The following is a 15749-nucleotide window of genomic DNA, read 5'->3' on the forward strand; positions in this document are numbered from 1 at the left end:
GTTTTATCCACTCAAAACACCCCAGTTCTGAGTTTTACCCACTCAAAACACCCCAGTTCTGAGTTTTACCCACTCAAAACACCCCAGTTCTGGGTTTTATCCACTCAAAACACCCCAACTCTGGGTTTTATCCACTCAAAACACCCCAATTCTAGCTTTTACCAACTCAAAACATCCCAATTCTGAGTTTTACCCACTCAAAACACCCCAAGTCTCGGTTTTACCCACTCAAAACATCCCCAAGCCCCTACAAATGGATTTTAAATGGAAGGGGATGACTTCATCCATCAGCCACACAGCTGAGCAGCCACCAGTGCCTCGAGCTGCTTTTATTTAGGTTTGTTGTTTTTTTCTTTAAGCAACATCACAACACCCACCACTTCTCCTGCTCTAAAAGCAGCCTTTTGTCTGTCTCCTCCAAAATAAAAGCAGTTATTTACAATAGCTGACACTACAGCAGCAGGAACAAACCAAATCAGAGAGCCTCACTTCTGATTTCTAGGAATGTCCTGTATTTTATCCCCCCATCCACAACCTGCAAATTGACCCAAACTTAAATATATTCATTCCCAAAAAAAAGCTCTTGGAGGCCAAGGTTTTGTCTTCTCCTACCAGCCAACACATTAAGCAGCTGGACATTAGTTGGCTGTAATTGATTAGAGTTTGTGATTCAATTTAAAAGCATTTGAAAGGAGATATTAATCTCAGAGCTCTGAAGGGGAGAGAGACGTGGTGGGGAGAAAAATAGATTTAATTCCCTGAGCAACTGTACTAAAAGGTACCATGGAATTCCCAGTAGCTTTGCCACAAACCCCATCCAGAAGTGACAAAGAAGGAAGAAGTGGAATAATGTAGCAGCACCATCCCTGTAAAAAGTGGTTCTAGAGAGAAAAAAATTCCTTAATTCCATCTAAAAGAGCTTAATTCCTTCTTCTTGCCTCATTTGTGGGATGTCAGCCTCACACAGATGAACTCCTGGGCACAGGGTGGGGTTTTTGGGGTGTGCACAGCCAGGAGTTGGACTGGATGATTCCCATCCAGGATATTCCAGGATTTTAGGAATGTGCCCAGGCAGATACAGAGCTACAAGTGCCATCAACTTGATTTGTGTGAGCAGGGAGAAGCTGCAGGAAAATCATTTCCCCACAAACTCTCCTGTCCCAACAGCCAAGCACAGAAGGGGTGATCCAGGGGGGGAAAAGAGGCAGCTCTGCCTCGGAATCAGATTCCTGACACTCAGACAACTCCACAAAACCACCAGCTGAAGTCTGCTCTCAGGGATGAGGTTCGGTTTAAAGGTGAACCAACTGGCCCAGCTTCAAGTCAGAACTGAGAGAAAAACATGCAGATTCCTCTGGGTCGGTCAGTTGGTTTGTTTGTTTTGAATTCTCCAGGGCAGAGGAAGATTCCGAGCTCCCTGCCCCATTTAAAATCATCCAAAGCTGGGAATTCCTTACTTGCCTCAGCTACATTAACTCAATCTCATTAAACTCCACCAGCTAAGGGATTGTTTCCTGAGCAGGGAATCAAACATTATCCAGCTGACCATCTGGATATCTGCAGTGAGCTCCATTAATAAACTTGGAAGAAGTTGTGAGTGATAAGAAGAGATGAAACCCCAAATTTGGAGGGATCTGTCCTCTATTTTGACTTCCTAAGAGGAAAATTCAGGGGTTACCTGAACTGCAATCCAGCTGGCGTTCACAGCGTGTTCTCCAAACGGCCCAAACCCTGCAAGAGAAGAAAAATTCACAGATTTCACTCAGTTTGAACTTGCAAAGAGGTTTGGGCTTTCCTGGTTTAGTTCTGAAAAAAAAAAAGAACCCCACTTCTACCACGAAATCCTTATTTCTTTACATCTGAGTATCAAACAAGACACCTGCACTAAAATATTTCAACTGCAGCCTTGTACAGTGAAGGAAAACTGTAACTTGCTTGAAAAGAAACTTGTTTTTTTCTTGGGGAGAAGAATTCTCCTTCCTGCCCAGGTTAGAAAAACTTGTTATTACCAGCTAACTTGCCCAATGTCACAGAATTAGAATCATGATTGGATTTTCTATTCCTGATTGCTTCAACCCACAGCAGATGCTTCCACAAGCCTGCCTCAAATGTTCCTTTTCCGCTCAGGGTCTTCTCCAAGATCTTCGTTAGCATTAATTACACCTCACAAGGAAATAAACAGAGCTGTTGACAACCCACCTACACCACAGCAAAGGCTACCAAGGCTTTATCAAAAATACTTCCTTCAGCACCTCTAAATTCCTAATGAATAACTTTGGAGTTAACTGGTAATCCATAACATCTTTTTTTTTTCCTGAGCAAGCACACAAAGGTTGGGCAATTTATCTGGGCGTAACGTCGATATGCTTTAATTTAAAATGTCAGTGTTGCCCTCCGAGCCTCGTGCAATTAGGAGACATAAATTCTGCCCAGCCCCTGAAAGGATCCGAGAGGGACCACAAATATCAGATGACACCTTAATGGAAATGTTGGATTTGCCCTCCCCAGCCAGGCTGAGGTGATGCTGCACAGGAGGAATTTCCCAAGCGTGGGCTCGTCCACACCCCGTGGATCTCAACCCGGCGTCGCCGGCTCGCCAAAATAAATATTCCCACAAAAATCAAAAATGTTGGGGGTGTTTTCCTGCGAGCAGAACTGCAGGGGTGTGAGACAAACTATGACAGGGGAAGGAGGCAAATTAATGCTTTCCCAGCTGTTTCTGCAAGTCCCACACGGCTCTCTGGAAGCAAACACTGAGACCTGCTAAGTTTAATTCCTAAGCAAAGCGTGATAATCCTATAAAAGATATGAAATCCATATTTTAACAACTCAGCCGCGGAAAGGCTGGAATTCTACAGGTGCCCAGGCACAGGGCACAATTCCCTCGCTTCAAATCCCAAGGCAAACTGGCACAAACACAGCTGGGGTTATCGCTGCCCTGACTCATCTCATCTCGTGTTATCCCTTCCTGGGAACATAAGGAACTTTGTGGGCAGCATCCGACCCCACGGAGCACGGCACATCCACCACGGGGCCCTCCAAGGCTCATTAGCAGTAAACCAGCTGCAGGGATCGTGATGGGATTATCTCCTTAACGAGTTCTAAAAAAGAAATTGTGCACAAATAACGCTTATCCTCGGCCAGCACGGGCTCGGAACCCACTGGGAACACGACACCATCCCCAGTTTTGAACGGAATTCAGCGTGACATCGATGACATTATCAAACAGGGGCAGAGCTGACAAGGCAACCGCTGCCTTTTGCAACCAGACTTTCCTGGGGAAAAAAAAATAAAAAGGGAAAAAAAAGAGCGTGGAGGAGCCTTGCGAGCAGCAGAACGTCTCCTGACGCAAGTTTTCTGTTTAGTCACCGCCGCTCCACGCTGGATTTGGGGTTGGGAAAGGCAGGATTTGCCACCTGCTCCTTGGCTCCCCACAACTGTTCCCTGCAAAAAGCACTTTTGCCTGCGATTACGGCCGCTCCAGCGCAGCCCCTGCTATTCAAACGGCCTCAACTTCAGCTGCTGGGGGGAGACCTGAATAGTTTCGGCGAGTTCCCCATTTGTCACAGGACTGCCTCACCCACAAATCACCCCGAGCAGCCTTTGTACCCCGGGAAGAGCCTGACAACGCCGGGGCCTCTCGCTGCCTCCGCTCATTCTTCCCCGAGGCGCCTCGGGGGTGCTTTGGGGAGCGGCTCCCGCACCTTGGCGGCTCAGGGTGGGGTGGTCAGCGGGCAATTCCCCCCTCCCTCAGCCCCAAATTGGTTTTCCAATCCTGGGGAGGCTCGGTTCCCTTCTCTCGGGGGATCGCAGACCTTCGGGATGGGGTGATGGATGGGGAAATGGGATCTGAGTGGAAAAGGAAAGCCCCTCACCGCTGTATGCCCCCAGCTCTGACACCCCTGACCCACAGCGGTCCGGCCCCAAAGCCCTCCACCCATCACCCCACACAAGGGACAGCCCGTTCCCTCAGTCACCCTCCGATGGGACAGCACAGCCCTCCTCTCACCTCAGGGAAGGAGTCCCCCACTTATCCCCCCACCATTGCAAGGAAGGGGTCCCTCACTGCGCCCTCCAAGCCCTGTGGTGACCTCAAAATTACCCCTCTTCCCCGGATTCCTCATCACAGGGAAAGGCGGCCCTCCAAGCCCCCCATCACCTCGGGGAGGGGTCTCACACCTACCCCCGGCCCTCTGAGCTCAGGAAAAGGGTCCCCAAACCTCCTCTCCCCACCAAGCTCCTCACGACAAAGAGGGGCTCCCCTCCCTGCACCCCCAGACCCCTTCACCCCTCAGATCCAGCCTTCCCTCCAACCCCCGTCACCTCGGGGAAGGGATCCCTCACACCGCCCCCTCCGATCTCCCCTCAGGGAAAGGCTCCCTCATCTCCCCCATTTCCCCTCTCAGCGCCCCGTACCCGTCACCACCACCGCCCGCCGCGGCTTCTCCATCGCGGCTCCGTCCCGTCCGTCCCGTCCCGTCCGTCCCGTCCCGCCGCCGCCGCCGCCCCGCACTGAGCGCGGCCCCGCCCCGCGCCGCCCGCCCCGCCCCGCGCCGCCCGGGCCCGCCGCTTCCGCCGTCGCGGCGGAAGTCCCACAGCGGGACGGCCTGGAGCCCCTTCACCCGTTACCGATCACCGGGACTCTCTGTGCGCAGCGCAGCCCGGGGGGGGTCCCGCTCGCCCGCCTCAGCGCGGGACTCGGGGGGGTTTGGTTAAACAAAACGCTCACCTTGAGCCTCACGGGGGTTCCCTGCCGGGCTGTGGGGGAGCACGGAGCGGGGCCGCGGTACCGGGAGGTCCGGAGCGCGGCTCGTCCCGTCCCGGTGCGTCCCGTTGCGGGCGGTGCCGCCGCAAAGGCGCGGACCGGGCGGCGCGGCGCGGCCGGGCCGTGATCCGCTCTCTGATTGGCTGCTGCGGGACCGCGCCGCGCTCTGATTGGCTGCTGCGCGACAGCGCCGCGCTCTGATTGGCTCCGCTTGGAGCCGGGGGCGGTTTGAGCGGCAGCGCCCGGCGCGGCGGCGGCTCCCGGGTCCGGCACGATGGTGAGCGGCGGCACCGGGGCCGGGGAGCGGGGAACCGGCATCGGGAGGAGGCTGGGGCGGAGGGGAGGGCTCGGATCGTCTCTTTCCCCCCCGCCAGGGGTGGCGTGCCCGGTGCCCCGATCGGTGCTCGGGTCGCTGCCCCGGCCGGTGTCCCGTTGTCGGCCGGTGCCTGAGGCCTTTCTCCTCTCTTCCCCTCGCAGCTGCCCCTGTCTTTGCTGAAGACGGCGCAGAACCACCCCATGGTGAGTACCGGCCGCACGGCCCAGCCCCGCTCCCCTCGCCGGTGCCGTTCCGGTGACACCGGGCACATCCCGGTACCGGCGCCCCGTGACCGCCGTTCTCTCGCAGCTGGTGGAGCTGAAGAACGGGGAGACGTACAACGGGCACCTGGTGAGCTGCGACAACTGGATGAACATCAACCTGCGGGAGGTCATCTGCACGTCACGGGTAAGGCCGGGGCACCGGGCACCGGGCAGGGGTCAGCACGCATTGTGTCCGCAAAGAACGGGCACCGGACAGGGGTCACACACCCACTGTCACCCCAAATACCGTCCCCAAATTTCCCCAGCTCTGTCCCTGCAGCCGGGCTGGCTCTGCTGGAGTTCACGTCCAGCGTGAGCTCTGCCTGAAATGCGGATTTAATGTAATTATTGATGGTGTCCGTATGATTATTGATAATGTCTGTATGAATATTGATAATGTCTGTATGAATATTGATAATGTCTGTATGAATATTGATAATGTCCATAATGAAGGAGCAGCTCTGATCTGCAGGTGACGTTCTGCACATCACAGGATGAGGGGCTGGGGTCCCTCGTCCCCCTGGGTGAGGAGCTGGGACCCACCTGCTGTGATGCTGATCCAGGTTTCCCAAAAAACAGAGCCTTTACCTGTCCCAGGCAGCTTCAAACAACACAATTTCTTTTATTCTTTAATTCCCTGCCTGTCTCTCCACATCCAGCTGAGTTCACTGAGCCTGCCTGGGACCTTTGCCCTTGGCCAAAGTTTTTCCAGCAGATTTTCTGTGCTTTGGGCTTTGACCTCCATCAGAAATGCCCAGTCTTGTCCCTGTGGGAAGCACAGATGGATGGAAATGCAGCTGTTGTTGTGCTTTTCCAAAATTTTCCCTTCAAACCCCCCAGTTCCCGTTGAACCCACGACAGGAGTTTGGAGTGGTGTTGCTGGGGCACCTCAGCGTGACAGAGGAGACGCTCTGAGTGAGGCTTGGGAGGGAATTTTGGGGTGGAATTTTGGATTTCATGGCTGGATTTTGGGTCAGACAAAGAACTGCTGTTGAGTTTAGTGGGAGGGAGACTCAGAGGAGGTGACAGCAAAGGTGACCCAGGACACGGGTGAGGATTCCCTTCTCCTTGGAAATTGGCTTCCAAAGGCTCAGCGCTGGGAAGAGCAGCAGCTCAGGTTTTATTCCCTCAGTGATCTGGAGGGATCCCCCAGAAGGACATGGAGATGTTGGAGCGAGTCCAAGGTTGATCAGAGGGATGGAGCAACTGTCCTGTGGGAAAAGGCTGGGAGAATTGGGATTCTTCAGCCTGGAGAAGCTTTGGAGTCACCTAATTGTGGACTTCCAGTGCCTGAAGGGGCCGACAAAAACACGGAGAGAAACTTTGGATGAGGGATGGAGTGACAGGACACAGGGCATGGCTTCAAACTGACAGAGAGGGCAGGGTTGGATGGGATTTTGGGAAGGAATTCCTCCCTGTGGAGGTGGTGAGGGTTTGGGATGACATTCCCAGAGCAGCTGTGGCTGCCCCATCCCTGGAAGTGTCCAAAGCCAGGCTGGACAGGGTTTGGAACACCCTGAGACAGTGGGAGGTGTGAAATTGGACGATCTTTTAATCCCTTCCAACCCAAACCATTCCATAACTCCACAATTCCCCGACCTGGCACACAGGAGAGCGGCCTCAGCTGCCTTCAAACGCCCCCAAACCCCAGGTGAAGGTGGAACCTGCTGGGTTGGACTGGTGGGACTGGTGGCACTGGCCACTAGATGGCACGGGACAACGAGCCGGGAGCCGCTTGTTTACCGGGGGAGGCCGGAACGAGGAAGCTCCGGAGAGCCTGGAGCTCCATCCCTTCCTGCATCCCGAGCCAAGCAGCAGCCAGGCACATCCAGGGCAGGGTGGGGTTTGCCGGCTGTCTCTTGGAAGGGAATTGTTGCTCCTCTGCCTCGTCCTGGGCTTGCCCGTGCAGGCAGAGCCGCCCCAAATAACTGCGGCTGCTGCATCCCAGGAGAGCAGGAACGGGGCGTGCTGCTTTCACCTCCTCTCCTGGGATCAGCAGGCGCCTCTTCCACATGAGGATCTCTGGGCTGGAGCCATCCCAGCTGCAGCCAGGCCCTGCTGGAGCCGGGACCAGGCGGGTCCCAGTCTCTCCTCCCAGTTACATCATGGCCAGGGAGTTGTTGTTCAACTCCAGGTTCTTATTCCCACAACCACTGGCTGAAACCCTGCTGCTATCCCAGCCCTTGGCATCCCAGGAAAACCCTGAAACTGCCTGAAAGCAACGCAGGGAGGTGGCTGCTCCGAAACTGGGCACCTGAAGATATTTTTTTATTAATATTACTTTTTCTCCTTAATAAATATTTAATGTGTCAGCTGCTCATTTCCCTCAGCTGCTCACATCCCACAGCCAGCTGGCTCCAGAGCTGCCTCGCTGCTCTCTCCACACCCCAGAGCAGTGAAGGAGTGGGGTGACACCCATCTGGGGAAGAATCCTGGCCACAGCTGCGTTTTTCTTAGCAGAATCGCTTGTTCACCACCATTTTAACTCGTGTCTCTTGTCCCACTTTCAATTCCCTTCTCGTGCCAGAAGGGAAGAAGGGCCTTGTTTCCTCGCCCTCTTCTTCTGACATTTTCTGCCAGTGTTTTGGGGAACAAATTGAAACTACATTTGTGTGTGGGGCTCTGTGTTTTGGGGGAGTTAAACCCCCTTTTTCACAGCTGGTTACAGCTAATGCTCCCAGCAAATACAGCTGGAGCTCTCACCCTCTCCAGAAACACCCAAAAGCCCTAAAAGTGACCCAAAAGCACCAGGTTTTGCTCGTGGCCTCACGTGTTGCTCCCCAACAGGACGGGGACAAGTTCTGGAGGATGCCTGAGTGTTACATCCGCGGCAGCACCATCAAATACCTGCGGATCCCTGACGAAATCATTGACATGGTGAAGGAGGAGGTGGTGTCCAAGGGCAGAGGCCGTGGTGGGATGCAGCAGCAGAAGCAACAGAAGGGCCGTGGGGTTGGAGGAGCTGGACGAGGTAAAAATCCTATTTTTTTTATTTTCCCCCCATTTTTTTTCCCCCCTCCTATTTTTTTTTTTTTTTGAGGAGGGGGATCTCTGCCTTGAAAATTTCCCCTCTTGTGCAAGGAAGGGCTCGTGCTGCTCTGTTTGAAAGCCAGGGCTGTGTCTGGGAGAAGCAGGATCCAGTCGAGCGAGTGCGTAAAGCAGCCCCTGCCAAGGAACAGGGAGGATTCGTGCCAGGGATGGGCCTCCCTCGTTCCTGGGGTTGGGCAGGAGCTTGAAGAGAGTCTGAACTTGACTGTTTCGGCTCCTCCTGCCTCGTTTGGGAGCGTGGCCCTGCATGGCTGTAGCTTAGCAAGGCCAGGGGGAAAACAAAAGGCTGTTCTGGGTGAAAATAGTGAAAATATACCAGTGAAAAATAGTGAAAATATACCAGTGAAAAATAGTGAAATATACCAGTGAATAATACTGAAAATATACCAGTGAATAATACTGAAAATATACCAGGCTCTGCCCGTGGCAGTGAGAGGAGAAAAAATCATTTTCTCCCCTGTTAAAACAGGGCTTTGGATTTCCTGATTTGTTAATGTATTTATATTTAAAAAAAAAACAAAGAGACAAAACTATCTGAGGGTTTGAGTTCCTCCTGGAACATGAATAATTCATGTTTCTGAGAAAGGAGAGGTTGCCACTTGGGAAGAAATAGGTCACCAAAACAACCCTTCCCATTTGGCGGGGTTAGGTGATCCCAGGGCACTCCAGCTGGGGGACATGCTGCTCCTTTTCCCCCAAATTACCCCCTGGAAGCCTGGGAGCTGTTCCTCTGCTCTCCCTTAATGCCAAATCCTTGGGATTTGTGGTCACCCCACAACCCCGGGGCTGCTCCTCAGCCTCAGTGGGAGCTGAGGAATCCCCAGCTCAGTTTGAGGAGGAGCCCTGGGGTGTGAAGCTCTCTGCAGAGCTGCCTAAAGGAGCTGCCTGTGCTTTGGCTATGCCAGGAATCCTGGCAGGACAGGTGGGATGGACCTGGGGCTGTTCCCAGCCCAAACCCCCTGGAAGCTCCCAGCAGGCTGAGCTGACCTTTTCCAAATTCTGAACGTTTTATTTTATTTATTTTTATTTTTGTTCCCTTCCTTTCCTTTGCAGTGCCCAGAGCACTTGACAAAGGCAGTTTTTTTGGGGATTTTTTGGGGGATAAACACCAAAACCACAGTGTTTTCCCTGCTGTGGCAATGCCCACCTTGTGGGGAGCTCCGAGGTGGAGCTCCTGCTGTTTCCATGCCTCAATTCGCTGATGGAATATTTTCAAGGGAAGCTTCAGCATTTGCTAATTAGCTCAAAGGTTTGGCTCTCATTACCGAGACATGAAGGGAGGAGGGAAAGGAAAAAAAAAAAAAAGAAATAAAGGCAGGACAATTTTGTTGGGAGGCCAACAGGCAGGAGGGAAGCTGTAATTGTGCTCACAGTTGAAAGGATTATTGTTTCTGACACTGGTAATCCTCCTCCTTTGACTTCTTGCTTGCCAAACTCTGAAGTCCCCAGCCCTTGCTCCAGGAGGAGCATCCCAAGCACTGCAGGCTTGGGAATAAATTATGTTAATAATTGGGAATAATTTATGTTTTGCCTCTGGTTTGGGCACGTCTCCTCCTCTGGAGAAGTTCTTGTGCCTTGGATTGGGTCTCCTTTGGGTTCTGCCTTTGGTGTAGGAGGGTGGATTCACATCCCCTTATCCCTAGGATGGGATTTTGGAGATAAATCCTTGGCTGGGCTCAGCAGCTCCTGTGGTTTTGGGTCTGAGGGTGCTCAGCTCACTGTATCCCCCCAAATCCCAAATCCCAAATCCCTGCTGTCCTCTCCAGAGCCAAGCATTGCTCTGTCCCATTTTTGGGTTGCCCTCACAGCTCTCAGGAGACACCTTACAACCTGGATTTTAAATTTGTTGCTTCCCTGGTTCCATTTTTTTGGGAGAAGCATCAGTTTACCATGAGTTGAGCATTAATCATGAGATTGATACAGATCCACAGATGAACTCGCTGCTGAGGGGGGAAACAAAAGCTCTGGGACTGCAAAAGGAGAAGTCAAAAAGTCCCATTTCTGCTTGTGAGGCTCAAAAAAAAAGCAATTTTTTGGGTAAAACACGAATCACCGAAGCTGTAAGTCATTGCTGGCTCACAGGGATGCTGTTACCTCTTCCTTTCTGCTCCACAGGTGTTTTTGGTGGCCGTGGCCGAGGAATTCCAGGCAGTGGAAGAGGCCAGCAGGAAAAGAAGCCAGGCAGGCAATCAGCCAAGCAGTGAGATGTCCCCACCCAGGCCAGGGACAGTTTGGGTTTTGTCACCTCAGGGTTGCCACGTGTCCAAAAAAGTTCCTTTTCCCACTCTTCCATCAGAATCAGAGCCCAAATCATGTTCCTTTGGAAGCCCCCTCACGCTTTAATCTGGTGGAGTTTTCACTCCTTGTAGTCAGTAAATCATTGGAAATGTTTTTTAAAAAATTGGTTCATGGTTAAGGACTGAGGTTCTGCCTTCTCCTGAGAGTGAATTTTTCAGGCTCACCAGGTTTAATTTAAAATATTTTCCTGTTCAGAGGTACCAGAAGGAAGGCAAACACTTTCTGGATTGCTTGGATTTGGTTTTTTTTATTATTTTATTTTTTTTTAAATACTTGAAACTGGGGAAACTTGTTTTGTTTGTAACAGATGTATTTTGGTTTAAAAACACTGAACTTGACAATGTTGTGTCTGTACGTGAATAGTCCTAAAGGCTTGGGGTTTTTTTTTAAAAAAAAACAACAAACTTTTGAGCTATTGCTTTTCTTCTCCTGGCCAGTGAGTTCTGTTTCTCCCATGGCTTAAAGGAGAGGTGAACATTGGCCTTCAAGGCCTGTTCCCAAGAGAGCTTTGTGACAAATGAGTGTTTCCCAATTAGTTCATTGCCAATTTGACTTCAGATTAGAAGTTCCCTTCAAAGGAACAGGGTTTTTTTTTCTGTGTTCTTGGCTTTTTTTGGTTTATTTTTTTTTTTTGTATGAGGCTGGTGCACCCCTTCTTCCACATGGGGGATTTTAAAATTTTTTTTTTTTTTGGAAAAGCAACTTGAGTTGATTTACACGGATTTATTTCACCCCCCAACCCTGCTTTGAAAACTCTCTCCCTTCTGCTGTGACACCAAGAGCTGAACTCTGACAATATTTCTCAACCTAATTTCTTCCAGCAGCTGGTGATTGACCTCTCTGGCTGTACCTGTCACTTCCTTCCCCAGCCACCAATTATCTTCCCTTGGGGACACAGGCCAGCGTGTGAACCTGTCCCTCCCATAGGTTCAGAAAACTCCTGGGAATTCCCAGCCCAGGTTACTCCAGTCTTCCATCCCATGAGTGAAATACACCCTCAGAATATTCTGGCTGATCCCAGCTGAGCTCCTGCACCAGGGCACGGGGGGAAGAAACAGCTCTGGGTGTGCCTCAACCCTCCCCTGGATGGATGAAACAGCTGAATTTTTTTGGGGGGGAAACTGATATTGTGGCTTGTTTTGAGCAGGTTTGGGGTTTGTACAACTGGTTCTCATGTTGGAGCCTCTGGCATCGCCACTGTACTGAAAAGGAGTGAAGAACATGCTTTTATAGACTTATTTTTTTAATGTTTATAGAACTGGGCGCAGTGGTGAGTGAGAATAAATCTCCAGCCTCTTCCAGCCGCCTCCCTCTGTGTGTCTGTGATGCTGCTGGGCCCTGCCCGACCCAGAACCCTTCCCTGAGCCCTGGAATCGGGGATAAATCCCTGAACACTCCCTTTCCAGCACCAGCCACGTGTTCTCCGTGGAGCCGTTCCTTGTTGAGACGCTCCACGCTCATCCCAGGGAGCCAATTCCAGGGGATGGGGTGATGTGTCCTCCCTCCTGGAAAACTCGTGTGGCATTTTAACAAAGCCCAGGCTGTGTCAGACTTTCCCTTCCCAACCTGCTCCCTCCCTTTGGATCCCTCCAGCCACAGAGGCTCCGTGTGCTGCGGCTTCCCTGCTGGAAAGGGAAACAGCTCCAGCCCTGCTGGGATTTTTAGGGCTTTTTCTGGCAGGAGAAATCCTCACTGCAACAATGGGACCTTTGGCTCCAGCTCAGGGTAGAGTCCTCCAAATGCTCCTTATCGCCTGGCCATGCTCTGGGGTCGGGTGATGGAGCTCATTAAGTTCTGCATTTGTTTAATTACACCACGGGCTTTAGCAGCATTCCCTGCCTGTTTCCCCCCTTTCCATTTTCCACCTCTGCAGGAATATTTTTGTCGCCTCCAAAGGGCAGCTGGGTGGCAGATGGCTCTGTGGAAGGGCATTGATGTCACACTCAGCTGTCACTTCGGGCTTTTCTGCCCCAAAAATGTGTGTCTGGGGCTGTCACTGCCCCGTGGCAGCGCAGGGAGGCTAAAAAACCAACCAAAAAAAAATATTAAAATTAAACAAAGCAGGGAGGAGTGAGATAAAAGCAACAGCCAGAGAGGAGGGAAGAAAAGGTCTGAGCCTGGCTGGTGGCGTGGGTGGGTGCAGAGCCTGGCAGGGCCAACGAGTCCCGCATGGAAAGAGCCAGCAAAGGCCACCCTGGAAACCCTTCCCGGGATATTTTGGTGGCAGCCGAGCCGGTGGCAGCTCCGGCAGCCGCGGGTTTGTGTCTGTGAGTGCCCCACGGTGACTCAGAAGTTCTGAGCCTCGCCGAGGAGGCAGCACAGGAATAGTTACACACCAGCGACGCGGAGGGAGTGGCTGCCGAAATATTTCAGGGCTGTGCTAAGCAACTAAAAATACACGTCAAACCCTCCTCCTCCTCCTTTTTCCTTTTTAAATCTGTTTTCTTTCTCTCTCTCTTTCTGTGGTTTTTTTTTTCTTGTTTTTTGGTTGGTTTTTTTTTTTCTTTTAGTTCTTGTTTTTTGATTGTAGGAGGCCCCTGGGGGTTCCTCGGGGACAGGGCAGGTTTGGGGACAGGCGCTGGCAGCTGTGACTTCTTGTTTTCCCGGCTCGGTTCCTCTCTCCCTGCCTGTGGCAATGACTAAGAGGCAGCTTCCCCTGCGTGCCCAAATCCTGGGGTGCAAACCCTGCTTGTTCCCTTTCCCAGGGGAGCTTGGCGTGTGGATGCACCCCTGGTGGCCCGTGGGCACCTTTGTGTCCAGCCCGTGTCCTCAGTGTCCAGCGCTTTGTCCTGGCCGGAGCCGATCGGGCACCGCTGGTGGCACAGAGCTGGTGGCACACAGGTCCTGGTGGCACTCGTGGAGCCAGGGGACAGCAGGAGGATGCTCCGGTGGCCACGGCCTTGCTCGCCGAGATCCGGCGGTGGCACGGGCTCATCCCAAACCCTCGCCGGCTGCTCCGGGGTCAATCCAGCCCGGCTGGCAGGTGGCAGAGCTCCGTGACTCAGTGGGTGCTCCTGGAGCCCCCGGGGACTTCAGCCGCCCCACCGTGGGGACAGTGGCAGTGCCACCCTGCCCGGTGACCTCCCCACGGGAGACGGAAGGGGCCGCTGATTCACGGCCCTCATTAAACGCTCGTTAACAAAATGAAGCTGCTGGCTCGCCGCAGGCATTGGCTTCTCGGTTTGGGGACAGGGGACGTGCGGGATGAGCAGCCGTGGGGACAGGCTGGGGGGACACGGCAGGAGCCGGGGGACAGCCCCGGGGTGCGGGGCCGTGCCGGTGGGGCCCGGCCGGAGCGCGGCTCATGGCTCACATCCCTCCCTGGCCACTGGCCAGCCGCTCTTCCCGGGAGGCCCGGGGGCCGCCCGGCTCCTCCGTGGAGCTGCTGAAAGCACCGGCAGCCAAAGCCGGTTCTGCCGCCCCGATTTCGGTGGGGGAAGCCCGTGTGGGTACCCCGGTGGGAGCGGGGCGCTGTGCCAAGGTGTGTCCCCGGCCTGGGGTCCCCGGGCACGGTCGGGACAGGGGGAAGGGGAGGTTTTTTACCTCCCGCCCGGTCCCTGTCCTTCACCGGCCGGGTTTGGTCGGGATGGAAAGTCTGAACCTGCCGGTCCGGCCGCGGCCGCGCCCGTAATGAAGGGTTTGGAGCGGAAACGAGAACGGCGGCTTCACCCGGGAGCTGCTCCCCGGCCGAGCCCCCGGGACCCCGGCACTGCCGCCCGCCCCCGGGCGGGACACCGGGGGACACAGAGCTGGCTCCGCTCTGCTTTGGCTGAGATTAAATAAACTGCTTTTATTTGGGATTTAATTAACAGCAGCTGTTGGAGGGGGAGGGTAGATCCCAGTTGTTCCCTCGTGCCTCAGTTTCCCCAGCACTACGTGTGCCGGCCCCGAGCGCTGTCCCAGCCCTGTCCTGGGTGTCACCCGTGTCCCCACACCCCGTGCCACGCCGACAGGACGGACACACCGGGGCCGGAGCTCCTGGCAGCGGGAGAACCGGAGGCGCTGGGTCCCCCGGTCCCCCCGCCCCCGCTGATTTATCGCTGTCGTTAGCGCCCACCGGGGCGCATCTGGCCGCAATCAGAGCCGGTTCAGCGTCCCCCGCCCCGGTGTCCCGGGGTCTCGGCGGGGGCCGCATCCTGCCCGGTGGGGATGGGTGGGGGGGGGGGGGGTTATCGGCGGCCACCGGTACGGCCTCCCCCCGCGCCGGTGACGTCAAGCGCTGACGCCGATCCGCCCCCTCAGCCGCCCGCGGGCTTGGCCGGCCGTGACGTCTCTCACCGCCACCGCCACCGCCGTTAACTCCTTCCCCGGTGCCGCCTGCGCCGGGCTCGCTGTGCCCCCGGCTCAGCCACGGCAGTGACCGTCCAGTGATGGTGTAACCCCCCCTCCCCCGGTGAACCGGAGGGAGCGGCTGTTCCCTGGCTGAACCCCGGTGTCACCGGCACACACCGGTGACAAACATCGGGGCGGTGACACGGGACAGGCCGTGACACGGGAGGCGTGGGGACAACAGGAATGGTGGCTACTGTCCGGGGCGCTGTTCGGCCATACTGCCGGTAGAGCCGGTGGCCTGTCCCGGTGTGACACACACGGCGGGTGCCCGGCTGGCCCCGGAGGTCCCCGTGAGGCCCCGTGGCGGTGCCTGGCCCGGTGTGTTTCTTTATTTCTTCGTCGTAACCTTTTTACAGCCGGGGTTCGGCTCAGGTGGCCGGTTCCTGTGCCCGGTCCCGGTTCCCGTGCCCAGTTCCCGATTCCCAGTGGCAAGTTCCCGGTGTCCGGTTCCCGTGCCCAGCTCCCGGTGCCCTATGGCGGTCCCCCGTGCCCAGTTCCCGGTGCTTGGTTCCCGTGCCCAATGGCCAGTGCCCCGTGCCCCGTTCCCAATTCCCCACTCCTGGTGGCTAGTTCCCGTGCCCAGTTCCCGGTGCCCTATGGCAGTGCCCTGTGCCCGGTTCCCGGTGCCGTTGCCGTGCCCGGTTCCCGCCCCTCCCTTTGTGTCCATCAGCCCCGGCGGGGCGCGCGCCGCGGGGCCACGTGACCGCCCCTCCCCCGCGCTGACGTC

The 15749-nt window shown here is 54.8% G+C and overlaps 2 protein-coding genes across 3 annotated transcripts in view; one reads left to right on the top strand and one right to left on the bottom strand.

The window, feature by feature from the left end:
• PGPEP1 (pyroglutamyl-peptidase I) overlaps positions 1 to 4955 on the bottom strand; it is a 16580-nt gene extending 11625 nt beyond the window's left edge. The window contains exons 1-2 of one of the 2 annotated variants that reach the window (XM_019009121.2): positions 4730 to 4955; positions 1679 to 1731 (exon numbers count right to left, since the gene is read on the bottom strand). Coding sequence is in view for 1 of the 2 variants with exons in the window: in XM_015651701.1 (XP_015507187.1) it covers positions 1679 to 1731; positions 4417 to 4450 (87 nt within the window). In the remaining variant the exon portion in view is untranslated. Of the gene's footprint in view, positions 1 to 1678; positions 1732 to 4416; positions 4508 to 4729 lie in introns of those variants that run through there. The other variant, XM_015651701.1, reaches the window with a different exon arrangement.
• Positions 4956 to 11991, top strand: LSM4 (LSM4 homolog, U6 small nuclear RNA and mRNA degradation associated). The gene is made up of 5 exons (XM_015651721.3): positions 4956 to 5042; positions 5243 to 5284; positions 5391 to 5489; positions 8132 to 8315; positions 10508 to 11991. The coding sequence occupies exons 1-5, from the start codon at positions 5040 to 5042 to the stop codon at positions 10594 to 10596; spliced, it is 417 nt and encodes a 138-aa protein (XP_015507207.1). The 5' UTR covers positions 4956 to 5039; the 3' UTR covers positions 10597 to 11991.
• The last annotated feature ends 3758 nt before the right edge of the window (positions 11992 to 15749 follow it).

The sequence above is a fragment of the Parus major genome, chromosome 28 (assembly GCF_001522545.3).
Source record: "Parus major isolate Abel chromosome 28, Parus_major1.1, whole genome shotgun sequence".
Lineage (NCBI taxonomy): Eukaryota > Metazoa > Chordata > Aves > Passeriformes > Paridae > Parus > Parus major.

Bases quoted from the DNA above. Each gene is read 5' to 3' on its own strand.
- LSM4 (XM_015651721.3), top strand. The intron at 5,285-5,390 runs GTGAGTACCGGC...GTTCTCTCGCAG, and splicing joins CGGCGCAGAACCACCCCATG to CTGGTGGAGCTGAAGAACGG. The intron at 5,490-8,131 runs GTAAGGCCGGGG...GCTCCCCAACAG, and splicing joins AGGTCATCTGCACGTCACGG to GACGGGGACAAGTTCTGGAG.